The sequence below is a fragment of the Heliangelus exortis genome, chromosome Z (genome assembly GCF_036169615.1).
Source record: "Heliangelus exortis chromosome Z, bHelExo1.hap1, whole genome shotgun sequence".
In the NCBI taxonomy this organism is placed as follows: domain Eukaryota; kingdom Metazoa; phylum Chordata; class Aves; order Apodiformes; family Trochilidae; genus Heliangelus; species Heliangelus exortis.
Window position 1 is genome coordinate 72,436,180 of NC_092454.1, and position 13,613 is coordinate 72,449,792.

Consider the following 13,613-nt stretch of genomic DNA (forward strand, 5'->3'; position numbering starts at 1 on the left):
AGCACCAGTGCTGCTGGCAGTGTTTATTTCTCAGTTCTTGTCCATTTGAAGTCAGACCCACTACATTATATCATGTGAAGTTTTTGCATGGTTTTCTTGTAGTTCATTAGCAGCTGAGCTCATGAACAGCTGAGTTGTTCAGCTCAGTCCCCAGCCTGTCCTGGTACCTGGGGCTGTTCTTTCCCAGGTCTCAGACTCTCTCTCCACTTGTTGCCCTTCTTGTAGTTCATGAAATTTCTCCCTGCCCAACTCTCCAGCCTGTCCAGGTCCCTCTGGATGGCAGCTCAGCCTCCTGGGGTGTCAGACACTGCTCCCAGCTTTGCCTCAGCAGCAAACTTGCTGAGCAGACACTCAGTCCCTTCATCCAGGTCACTGATAAAGATGTTGAACAGGACTGGACCCAGCACTGGATCCCACTGCTCCCAGTCTCCATCTGGACTCTGCACCATTGCTCACCACTCATTGGGCTCTCTGGTGTAGTCAGTTCCTAATCCATCTCACTGTCCATTCTTCTGTCCCACATTTCCCCAGCTTGCTCACAAGATGCTGTGGGAGACTCTGTCAAATGCCCCAAGCTCAGGGCAGACTGCATCCAGTGCTCTCCCTGCATCCCCCCACTCAGTCACAACATCACCAGGGGGCTATCACATGAGTCAAACATCATTTCCTCTGGTAAATCCCTGCTGACCACTCCTGAAAACCTTCTTGTGTTCCATGTGCTTAGAGAGGACCTCCAGAGTGAGCCTCTCCATCATTTTTCCAGGGATGGAGCTGAGGTTAAGTCTGGTTATAAAGAGTAAATATTCTTTGACCTATTGGTGATCACTTCTGCTTGGTTCAGTCCACAGTAGATAGAGCCCAAAAAACTGTTGCAATGTTCACCTAAATTCAGTCACTTTTAATGTAGAAACATCTGTGTTCTCAAAACTTGTGTTTCTGTTTTAACTGAAACTACAGATCAGTTAGCATATGAGCACTTCCTAGCAGACTGGTATATTCCCTCAATATAGTAAAGTCTCCCTCGTGACAGACCTTGGTTTCCACCTGTTTCAGTTACTTATTTTGACAAAATTATTTTGCTAGACTCAAAATACAAATATCACCCAAAGAAACATCAGTCATTCTGTCTCCCTTTGCCAAAAAAGAGGGACATGCCACATGCATGCCTGTTATTTATTGAGGCAGATATGTATATATAGATATTCTGCTAGTGCTGCCTAGTTTTTTGGTTGCTTTAAAAAAAAAAAACTGCTAAAAGAACAGTCTGTACTATTTGGTATATGTGAATGGGCTTGAAATTTGCTTATGTTCACTTTCAGTGTAGAATTTGTAGGTCACTACATTACTTGCAAATTTCTTTGGTCATGTGATCTGCATTTTATCTGAATTGTGTTTGTATTGTGTAACTCACAGATTTTAAAGATGATCACTTGCATAGCTTCCTGAATGAATAATTTAATTCTCAAAATCAAGGTGTAACTTTTATAAAATTGTATTTAGAGGATTGTTTTCAAAACGTTTCACATTAGAATTGGTGCTTTGCCTTTTAAAATCTGTTGACTGTTCTCTTAGAAGCTCATTTTATATCAAATGATAGGTACCTATTTTTAAATACAAGTATTTTTAGTAATTTTCATGAAAAATAGCTCCTAGATCTGAAACAGCAGGAAAAAAAAAATATGAAGGAACTATCTTATCTATAACTTAGATGTATAGGTTTGTGTATTCTCATTTTAAGGCTTTTTTTTTTTCCCCTTTGCTTTTATTCAGATTTTTCATTAAGTGAATTAAAAATGTTTATCTGTTCCATACCATCCCTCTGGCTTCAAATGTATATTGCAGAAGCAGTTTTAAAAAAAATGTGTTTACAGAGGAACATAACTTTTTCTGTGGAACCTCTTTCTCTTCAGAAAATAGTAAGTAATTCTTCTTAATAAGCTGTCACACTTCAATATGATGCAAATACCTTATTGCCATGTTACATTTGTAATTAAGGAAAATAGCCAAATATACTGTGATTTTCCTGGGGTATCTTCTCCCTCAGGGTTTGTGAAGAGGTGACAGTCTATTCTACTAGGTCTGCTATCCTCTTCTGCTGAGCCCAAGCATCTGTTACATGCAAGCTTTTATAATTTTGAACTATAACATATTCCTGTGAATTTATCCTATTAAAAACTATGTACTTGCAAACCTTTTCCTGCCTTGAAATCACAATTTGTGATAGCTGGTGAGGAAATAACAGTGATGAAAGCTGTAAAAGACATTCTCAAAATCCTTGCTGGCAGGACATGGGCAAGTCAGGGAGATCAGACAGTAATGACATGTCCTAGCTTAGAGCCTCATTTCTGTAACCATAATACCAGCAACTAAACAGAATATGAAATCTGTAACTCATCCTATATGTCCTACAGCTCCACAGGTAAGAGTCAAGGAGAAACAAATCTGCACCTCTCTACATTTTCCACACAAGTTTTCCTCAATTTTACAGGAGTTCATTGTGAACAGAGATCATTGTTTATTAATGCATCATGTTTAAACAGAGCTGGAACAAAAGAGTGTCAGAATTTTAAAAATAAACCAACCATATACCTAATATTTAATGTATGTTACCAACACATATGCAGCAACTGCTATTTTTAGTATTGCCATGACTACTGATCACTCTCTGCAGCTACTTAAATGTAAATTTTTGTAGTGCTTGAAACAAGTTCATGTCCCTTTTGTGGCTTCCCTTAGCATTGCTGTGTCTCTGTTCTCATTCAATATAATAAATATTAACTCTCATCCAATTTTGTGAGCACTTCTCACACAGTATCTCACCAACTAGGATTTTCTGTGGGTTTTCTGGCAATAAACATACAGCAAGTAAGGTGTTCCTCACCCACTGCAGGGTATACAGTGATCTGCTAGGTACTGAAAGCCTTTTTTAATGTATTTCTTCAGTGACTAATTGTGTAATCACTGAATGAGTCCTCTCACTTAACTTCTTCCTGTGCTTTTGCCAAGCTGCACAAACTTTTATGACTTTTTAAAATGAGCAGTGTAGGTTGATTGGAAGTTTCTTATTACTGGGAAGAGGCCAACATATACACAAAGTGCAAAGCTCTGCTAATAAAGAGATAGCACTGAAGAAATAATTAGTTTATTACCTTCACAATACTCACAGGCTTAATTCAGCCTCTCATCTTAAAAGAAATGAAGGTGAGGAGTATTTCTTTACCAAAGTGCTACTTGGGCTGTGCTTCTTGGATTGGAAGCAGGTATCTTGTAAATAATTTCATTAGCTACCTGAGCACCAATTAGCTTTACTTCAGTCTTATCTCCAGATAAAACGGGCTAAAAAATTTCCCAGATAGGGAAAAGCTAAGAGAGAGGTCTACAATTTCCCATTTTCTGGCTCAGACACAACCTACTCTCCTCTGACTCCAGCATAATGAATATAAAAACATAAACAGCAGTTTATGCAGAACACAACTTTAGACAATCTATATATGCAGTTGTTTAGGGATTGTATTTTTAAAAACTTGGATACAGCAAGCTGTGGATGGGTGACTACTCTGCATGAAGAGCAACAGAAGAAAATGGCTGCATTTTAATTGACTGAGTAGAAAGTCGTTGAAAATGTTACTTTTTCCAACAGGTTTGTTCCTATTTGCCTGCTCTGCGAGAGGTGGGGATGCCTGAGACAGGAAAGAGACACACAGGAAAGGAAAAGAAAATGAGGCAACGGCCATGCCCTGGGTCTCAAAGGGCATTACAGATGCTAAATGGTGATAAGCAGAACAAAGTCAAAGTGCTGCCTGATCTGCCGTGAGTAATACCTATAACATCACCAGTTTTATTCTGCTTTGGGGGACAGCTTCTGACCTGACACATTCCTTGAACTTTATATGACCTGTTTTGTTGTCTGCAAATTACTGCAACTGACAGAAAGCACCACTGAAAACCTGTAACACTTCTGGGCTGGGGTTCCCCCTTTCTCCTCATCCTCCCTCCTGGTGTATATGCGGGCTGGTGTGGTTTTGTTTTCCTAATATTAAATATAAGGTGTACATTGAGAAGCTGTACTGCTGATAGAGTCACCTTTAAACAAGGTTTAATTGGTGGTAATCTAATATTACTGCCTTAAGTAGTTATAATTGCATTGAAATTATGTAAGACATCACTGAAGTAACTCTGAAAGTATGCAGAACACATCTAAAAGCATCAAGTGCATGTATGTTATCTTAAAATGCATAATAGGGATTTTAGTTGTGTCCCCTTTGCTTCCTTTTCAGAGACTTAAGCTTTCCATTGGCAAAGAGGCGTAGAACAGAAGCAAAAGTTGAGGCTTCAAGCACCAAAGAGAATCACTTCTCTTTGGCTAAAGAGGAACGTTTCTACAGGAGAAATGCTGCAGGTATTCTATATATCTAATTTATGTTAAGGGCTTTCACTGGTCAGAACTGACAGTTTCAGGTTTAAAAATCTTGTCCCGATGAATGCTGAACTAAAACAATGGCTTATGCCTAGGAATTATTTTCCTATGGTTCATGTTTCTTCTTTTCACTGCCTGTGCAAAAGCAGGAACTGTATATATGGTGGAATAAAGCTGCCTTCTTCATTCCCCTCCCCCTCACAGATATTAAATACAGTGTACAGCTTGTGTGAGCTCATTCCAGCCTTGCCCGCCTTACTTTTGCTAATCCACCTCAACCTGTGCTTGGTAGGATCAACGTCTTTTGATTTGAAAGTATAATTCAGTCTTCATCTCTTTCAGTCCTAGACATTTTGTGAACAAAGACTGAGGAGTATGCTATGTTACATAGCTGTGTTAAGCATATGGACTGTTTTCTTCCAGGCATTCAGCCCAGACTATGAAAGGCATTTGGCTTTTGTCTTAGCTATACTGGAACCCAAGTACCTAAGGGATAAAACAGAAGTACAGTAATTCATTCAGTTCTTACTTAAAACATAAATTTATTAAATTGTACTTTACCTGAACTTGCTGGAACTAATTTTTGTCATCCTCATAATCAGAAATTTACCTATATCACTTAGGCATGGCTATAACAATGTGACACTGAAGAGAAAACTCAGAAAAGAATCTGGGGTTGTTCAAAAAATTAAAAACAGTATTATATCACAAACACTGAAGGACAAAAAAAGCCTTGCCCTCTTTTGGGAGTTAAGAGAGCTTCAGTAACAGAGCCAGACCATGCATTTTTAAAATTGGTTCCCTTTCTCTTTATTGCTTTTGCAAGTAAAATTGATGTGAATTATTACATGCTGACTTCTACAAAGAAGAGTGAGCTGAAGGACTAGAGCAAAAAAAAAAACAAAAAAACAAACCAACAAGCCAAAGCTGCTTTTTTTTCTATACTCACCCTGCCAAAGTTGTAAGTAGTGTCGTCTGTTGAACAAATGAGTATGGAGCTGACAGATTTACATAGTGAAGGTATTAATATAACAAAATACATCATGTAAATCTTAAAGCAGAGGCTGAGAGATTTAGCCTGAGATGTTTTTCATTTCCGAGATGTTTGTTGCATCATCTTTCACCTGGCATCAAGATTTTCCCCTGGCTCTTGTTCAAACCTAATCATTTAGTGAAAGCAAAACAGTGTTTAGAAGGGGCCTGAAGTTTTTATCATGCAGGAACTGATGGTGTCTTCACAAGCAGCAGTTCTCAGTTGCTTGCTGCTGAGTTTTTCACACTTCAGCTTTACATGGTGCTAGGCCTTGAGATTTTATTTTCCTGAGGATTTTCTTTTTAGTATTATTTTTACTATTAGGACCCCTTCATTATTTTTTTTTTTTTTTTCTGTCTCTTTCCCCCTCCCTGGCTGTGTAGCCAAGTCAGACAGCCTATTGAGAAACAGCAAACCATCTGTTAAGGGATTTGAAGTTCTGAATTATACTTGAGTGTGTAGAGGCACTCACGCTTAGCCAGAAACATTCATTTGAATTAAGCTATAAATGCTGTGTAAAAAGAACCATACATTTTAACACAAGTTCATGAATAAATTTGAGGGAGGGCAACTGCACTCTAAAGTTTTATTGCTTCAAAACCCAGTATTTTTGGTGTTCTGTGATCACTTGGGGCCTTTGTGGTGTGGTTGAAGCTTTAAACCTTGAACTGAGGGGAGATAATTTGTGTGTTAAGCTTTGGCAACACAATTTCACTGCTTGATCTCTGGTGGAACAGAAGCTCTGTGGGTTTGTTTTGTGTGTGTGTGTGTTGTTTAGGTTTTTTTTTTTTTTTAATTTTCTTAAAAGATGTTTAAACAGGATAAAGAAAATCTTACTCATTGAATTTTCTGGAATATAGCCAGGTCTCCTAGTTCCAGGCACTTTGAGTATTTTCTTTAGTTGCTATCTTGCTTGCCTAGTGTAATCTATTAATTTTTTATGGTAGGGGAGACAGCCCTGCATAAAGCTTGCATAAGTAACAAAGTGGAGAGCTTGGTTCAGCTTCTCTCTTCCTCTGGAACAGACATTAATGCTAGAGGTAAGTTATTTGTTTTCTCTAGAGAAATAAAAAAAATTAAGCCAGATAAACAAGTGTATTAATATGTCTGCTAGTAAGGTTTGTGTTTATACTATTAAAACTACCTTTATTATTTTAAACAACACAAAATGAGGACTTTATAGCAAACATTGAGGGAAGGTTAACTTACACCTCAACACATTTTCTGTCGATCTGTCAAAAACGCAATTTTATTTTTTCAGCTGTTTTTTCAATAGAATTTCTTCCTCTGCAACCAGAAGCCGCTACCTTAGCCCTGATCCATACTAAGAAATGAAGTGTTTTGCTGTCTAATGGATGACATTATTAACATTTCAGCACTACTTCTGCCGTTTTAAAAACTTCCCTTGATTTATAATTCAGACTTTGCTGGCTGGACGCCTTTGCATGAAGCCTGTAACCATGGCAGCACAGTGTGTGTCCAAGAAATTTTGCAGCGTTGTCCAGAGGTGGACCTGCTCAGTCAAGTGGACGGGGTGACTCCTTTGCATGATGCCCTGTCAAATGGACATGTGGAAATTGGCAAGCTGCTCCTTCAGCATGGGGGTGAGTGCATTTATGATAAACTGGTTGAAGGGAATCATCCCTTCTCCTCTGCCCGTACCAAGTTCGTGGTGGTTTTTCTTAGTGGCTGCTTAAAATAGACAATGTTATTTTGAAGTATTTATTTTAAAACAGTTTTAAGCCAAGCTGTTTTGGTCACAATAAAAATAATACTGTTTTCACACTTATCTCAATCAACTGAATGTGAAATTAACCAGGATTTTCACTTTTTTTTTTCAATATGGTAATGTTTTTATTCTGCATTTTACACCATACTCATTGTAGCTATATTCTCCAAACTCATTAATGGAGATAAAGATTACCTAGTCACCAAGCAAAACTAAGGATTTTCTTTTGTTTTGATCTATTTTTACCACGATGCAAAAATAGATCAGTAAATCTCTATATAATCATGTATTTCAACATAAATTTGTTCAGCATTTATGGACATTAATGTGATGGTCTTTGAAGAACACAATTAGCTTGGTAATTAGTTTAAGAAAGGAATCTATATTGTAATTGTGATAACTGCTGTTTAGGGATAATAGTGGGAGGGATGCCTTAGTTTCTAAAAAAAGATACATTGCCCCTTAGGCAGACACATGATAAATGCTTTGAACAATATTTTTTTGTTCAGTGACAGGGAACTTGTATCTTATCTTGAACTATATTGTATTAATATAATTAACTTAGCATGTTTTTAAAAAAACAATAACAAAACCCAAAAAAAACCCCAAAGAACACACAAAAAAATTAAAAACCAACTAAAACAAAAATTGCTTTGAATGGCCCTGGATGTCACCTCATCCCTCTTTTAATTCATTTACTGAAATGGGTATTTGTGATACACTTACCATTTACCTATGTGTCTGTACATTTTATGCTGCCTCCAAAATTTTTGACAAAAATCATCCTGCCTGTGGCCACGAGGCAGAAGAATGTACTGCATTTAGGTGGCCTGTTACTTAATTAAGAGAAAGAAAATTTTATTTAGTTCTTGGCATAAGACCCTCTGTATTTACAGTCTTCTCCTGCCCCCTAAAGGCTATTTCTGTGTCTGTTGTGCAAGCACTGGCTCCTAATCAATACATTGCTCTGCAGTTCTCCCTCTGTGCTTGCTGAGCTCCAGTTCTGTGGCTCCCAGGTGTTTTTTCTATCTACAGAACCATGTGTCTGACTTGCCAAGCCAATACCTGGGCTGAGTTCAATCAGTCTAAGCTTTGTGATAGCCTAAATATTACACTAAGCCCAGCTCCTCCAGTGGAAATGGCATTGCACTGGCAGATGTGCATTTTTCCTGGGCTGTGGTGAGGAGTACCTTGTGGATGAACCTGTTGTCCTAGGGGAAGAGCTCTGCTTGCACTTAGATTCATCAAGGTTTTCTGGCAGCTCTGTGTATCCTTACCTTTGCCTTTGCCACACTCTGGGTTTTGGCCCCTCAAACAACTGACAGGAAAGCATGTTACCTGTTCAGTGTGGATTTACTCAGCTCAATAGTCCAGAACACATTTCTGGAAAAAACTTTTTTCCTATCTTTAAAAGCCCTCCACTTGCTACAGTTAATTCTGTTGCATCATCAGTGATGGAGAAAAAGAAAGGAGCTTTAATCACAGCAAAGTTTAAACCCTCTAGTATGGATATTGTTGCAGTGACTTGTCTTTTGTTGTTAAAATACATTTCTGAAATAATATTCAAGTTGAAATGGCATCATAGCTTCAGTAGCAAAGTAGCCCAAATTTACATGAGAAGATTCCTGATGTGTTCACCTCTGAAAAACAACACCTGTACTGTGGTAACTGCCTTCATTTTTTCCTAACCTATGCAGCCTTTCTTAAAATTATCAAGGTGTCTGTAAACTGTTTGAATACTAGTAGCTTCATCATCCTAATAAACAGGAAATGCCAAAATTTTGTAGGGTCATCTCAACAAGCAAAGGGTGTCCCATTTGCTGACTTAAAATCTATTTACTGGAGTACTTACTGCTTGCATTTCAGATGTCTGTTAAGACCTAATTTTGAATCCCTGTTGTTGTGGCAGACTAGGATTCCTGCCTCAGTTGTTTATCTTGCTGCTTAGGCTAGGACAAGGCTGGCCACACCATCCAGAAAAGTAAAATAAAAACATTGTAGTTATGTGCCTTTAGCTTGGAGTCAAATGTCAGCAAATAACCTGGTCTATAAAATGGTTAATAGTGTTTTACAGGAGTAATGACATTGCATACTCTGTGTTGGTACTTGGAAGATTAGGATAATCAAGTTTTTAATTCCTTCTCAATTTCTGTATAGTAATTCTTGGCTCTTAACCTACCAAAACTGTGAAGAAAACTAAGATAATATCACAGAGAAACTGTTACAAAGGGTCCCTCTACATGTTCTAGAAGGTATTGCAAATGTATAGCTTGTCAGTTACATCAACATAACTTGGTGCAAAAAGGAATTTAAACAGAGGCCCTAGCTTCTGGGGAAAACCAGACTGGAATCTTGTTTGGCTGCTGAATCAAATCTGCTGCTACTATTAATGTTTTATATATAATGTTTTATATATTTTCCCTGCAGGACCAATACTTCTACAGCAGAGGGACTCCAATGGAAAGTTGCCACTGGATCATGTTGAGTCCATGGAAGTAAAGCAAGAACTTTTGAATGTTGTTCATCCAGAAGAGAACATTGAAAGCTTTTATCAACGCACAGAACAAGATTTTTACAGTCAGCAGAGAGAACTGTGGTTGACTTTATTTAGTAAGATGCTCCTGAACTTTTGTTCAGTGTATAATCTGTCTTCACCCTTTACTTTAACTCTCAGAGAGGTATCTTGTTCAAATGGGCTTCCAGTCATGGCTTCTGATATGAGGAAGATGAAAAGTGCATTTTCTGCAGATTGGTTAGTAGATAGATATTTCAGAGAAGTAGAAACTTTTGAAAAGTTACCAAGGTTTCTTCAAGACATATCTGCAGCCATGGCTTTTTTCCCTGGAGAACAGATGAAGGCTTTATTGGCAACTCTGGAAACTATGGTAGAGGGCTATCACTTCTTTACTTAAATCTTTTTTAAAGTTCTTTTCCAGACAGGCTGCATTGGTTGAATCTAGTCTGTTAACCATTTTTTATTGGGCTAATGTTTTTTTCTGGAAACCAAAGAAGTACAAATTTCACCATATTTGAGCCCTACATATTATTATCTCCCATCTTATTTTTAATTTTCTCTACCAGAACATAGGAGTCGGATTATTTAATACATTTTTTAGGCATTTTTTTTCCAAAACCCATACCTCCTAGTTGTCTGGCAGATCTGGATGCCTGTGACCACCTTGGGAGGGTTCTGTATCACTTGTTTTAAGTCAAACTTGGTGTTTTCTGACATGGATATTTGTTACCCATCTGATACCATTGTTCAGTTTGTTTCCTCAAGGTACTGACCCAAAGCTAAACAGAATTCCTTGAGAAAGACTTGTGCCTACGTATTTAAATAAAGATGATATTCTAAAAATCTGTTTTTACACAAAAGCACAGAGAAGCACATTCTTTCTGTCCATTTTTGTCTTGTTTAGCCTCCTCTTGGAAAAAACTAAAGTTCCATTGCGTAAATTGATTAAATCTCATGAAGTTCAAAACAGAAGGTAGTATATCTATATTTATAGAATCAGTGCACCAGCATTTCCAGTGTTTGTCATTTTTATGGAAAAGGCACATGGGAAATCTCCCTCTTCAGCACCACAGCATTGATTTGGCAAATAGCTGGCCCAGGTACCCAGGTGATTTGCAGAGCCCTGGTGGGTCCCACTGCCTGGAGCTTTGGGATCATCTTGGTGCTTCCCAGGTCCCAGCAGTGTCCACCCTCAGCATCACACACAGGGTCCTTGGTTCTGCTCTGGTTTCCTTGCAGTGGTTTGATAAACACTGGCAGTGTATGAAATGATCTGGTAAGGCTCCTGGGATTCTCTCAGCTGAAGATGCTGGTGAAGCAGTGGCACAAATCTAGTTATGTTGGCAGGGGAATTTACAAAGGATTAGAGTAGGCAGTTTAAGTATGTGTTGGGCATCAGATTCTGACACTAAGTATGGATCTCCTTAAAAATTACACCCTATTCAATGTGGGAATTTTGTTCTCCATTCTTTGAGTACACGCAAAACTACACATGATAAATCCTCTAAACTAATCCTCTAACCTAATTTAGGATTGTGTGCTACGTATTCTATCAGATGGTCCTTTTAATTAATTAAGAAAAAGAGAAAATCCTACGCTGCTCTTCAAAGGTTTTGAGGCTCATGGTGGCAGTGAAAAGAAACAATTGGTGCTGTATGGGGTTGGGGATGTGTTAAGAGTTCTGTGTTTTGGAGAGCTCATTTTGCACATTTATACAGCAACAGCTGCTCTACCTGACTTGAGTCTTTGTAGAGATCCAGTCCCAAATCCATCTCAGACTGGGGTCTGGGAAGAGAGACACTTCAAAGGGAAGTTTATCCCTTCCCCTTCTGTGGGAAGAGAAGGAAGTGCTGCTTCAGAGTGAGGATGCTTGTTGGTTTTGGTTTTTTTTTTTTCCTAATAGCTTCAGTAATAGGTCAGGAGTAATTTAAAATCTCAGCCTTCAAAAAGAAGGTACTAATTAGCAACATTTCCAGTTCTTCTGTAATAGCAATTTGTAATATTTTTAAAAAGAGCTCTAAAAGAAAGGGTGTGGATAATAGCTGCCTTTGAAATTGATGTTGCTTGACTAGAGGGAATAAGTTACATTGATGCAGCTGGCTTGCAGCACATTAAAACTTCCATTTAGCCATCCTGCAGCTGAGATATATGATCTCATAGCAATTAATCCACTGAAGATGCTCAGACTGAGTTGGTCTTGGAACCAGACCTTCCTTACAAATGTTCAGAGTTTATTAATGAATGATTATTATTTTTATATGTATGCAGAACAAGCCTGCTCTAATAGAATACAGGGTTATCACATACTGGATTTGTTTCTGCTTGTGCATTTTTTATTTTTCTGCAATAAGAAGGCAGCATCAAGAAAAACCTTGTTGTATATGAGGTGGACTAAAAAGCATCAGTATACCCTGTTGCAGGATGTGATTAAAGAAATGCTATGTACACACTTTCTAAAGAATAAAAAATATGCATTTAATTTGGCAGTATTAACATTTTCTTTAGTCATTACTTTGGTAGCTAACTGGGAATTTAGAATAACTAGAACTAAGAGAACTACAGAAAAAGAATTCTGGTGGATCTAGAAAAGCAGATGATTCAGAACATTTATATTTATTCCTGATACATTACTGAATGAAATTATGCCAGGAAAATAATTATTCTGGTTTGATAAAGTAATGATTCTGCTTATATATCCAAGACATTCCCTTAATTATTTGCTGATTTATCAATTAGGAAAAAAAACACATCAACAATTTATAAATCCTACTTAACTATTTAAAATAATCTCAAGTACATCTCTCCAAGACACTGTAAAGAAAAGCAGATAGCATGTGCTAAAATAACATTGCAGAATGAAACATTCAGAAGTCAGCAAATCTCTGAATTAATATTCCACATGTAGCCCCAAGTTAAATATTGTCTGTGTGCATCATCAGTCTTTAATTATATGGTGACAAAATTTCGTTCTCTAGTGTTCTCTCAGTTTAAGGATCATATAGAGAAATTTTTCACATTACTTCCCAGTTATACTCTTAGCAGAGTTCAGTTTTATACATATTCAATTTTATATATACTGAAGTTTGCAAACTCCATATCCTTAAAAAATCTGAAGTATTATCGCAGTGGTATTTAACATGAAATTATGGGCTTCATCTAATTTATTAGAGTGAGCCTGTTCAGTTTAAGAGGAGGAAAACTTTCCTGTTAAATCATGATTGCAATGAAGTGAGATCTATTAAGTGATTAAACTATATGCTTTTTAAAATCCCTCTTTTATGCAGAGTATTTCTCACTTTCTGCCTTAGTTAAAAGAACAAAATCAGCCAGACAGCCCCCTTGCCCCTTTTTCTCTCCATACTCACATTTTCCAGAAGCACAAAAGTCTGGTTTTTTCAGCATAAAGGAGGAGAATAACCCCCCAGCACATGTCCCAAAGGCTGCCCAGTGCTCAGCAGCAAGACTCCTGGCTTCAGCCAGAAAAAGGGGATATTCAGTCAGGAATTACAATGTCATTCAAAAGTTGCCCAAAAAAAATGCGTTAAGCCAAATTTCAGTGATGTGTGTTCTCTGACATATTTTTTTGTTTCACACTACTGCCATTACAAAGTATAAAACACATCAGTTTAGATGCATAAAATGTGATATTTGTAATAGTTTTACAGAGTGTTTCCTGATTTCAAAATGGGTCTCTTGCTTGCAAATAAATCACCACTGCCAGTATACCCGGAATCTGAGCTCAGGAGTTTTGCTGTTGGTTTGTTTTGGTTTTGTTAAGGAGAGAAGGTTACCTCATAAAATTTATATATTCCTATGGCTTCAAAAAACATCTAAAAATTTGTTATAGCAGAGAGGGAGTTCTGATCTCAGAGTTTGAGCTCTTTAAACTGTCCCACTGAGCAGTCCTGGAGCTCTTTCC

General features: G+C 37.6%; 1 protein-coding gene across 5 annotated transcripts in view; it reads left to right on the forward strand.

The window, feature by feature from the left end:
• SLF1 (SMC5-SMC6 complex localization factor 1) overlaps positions 1–10,567 on the forward strand; it is a 36,081-nt gene extending 25,514 nt beyond the window's left edge. For all 5 annotated transcript variants that reach the window (XM_071729852.1, XM_071729853.1, XM_071729854.1 and 2 more), the window contains 6 exons: positions 1,771–1,916; positions 3,641–3,810; positions 4,278–4,399; positions 6,398–6,490; positions 6,872–7,054; positions 9,607–10,567. In XM_071729852.1, the coding sequence (XP_071585953.1) occupies positions 1,771–1,916; positions 3,641–3,810; positions 4,278–4,399; positions 6,398–6,490; positions 6,872–7,054; positions 9,607–10,091 (1,199 nt within the window). In that variant the 3' untranslated portion in view covers positions 10,092–10,567. The remainder of the gene's footprint in view (positions 1–1,770; positions 1,917–3,640; positions 3,811–4,277; positions 4,400–6,397; positions 6,491–6,871; positions 7,055–9,606) is intronic.
• The last annotated feature ends 3,046 nt before the right edge of the window (positions 10,568–13,613 follow it).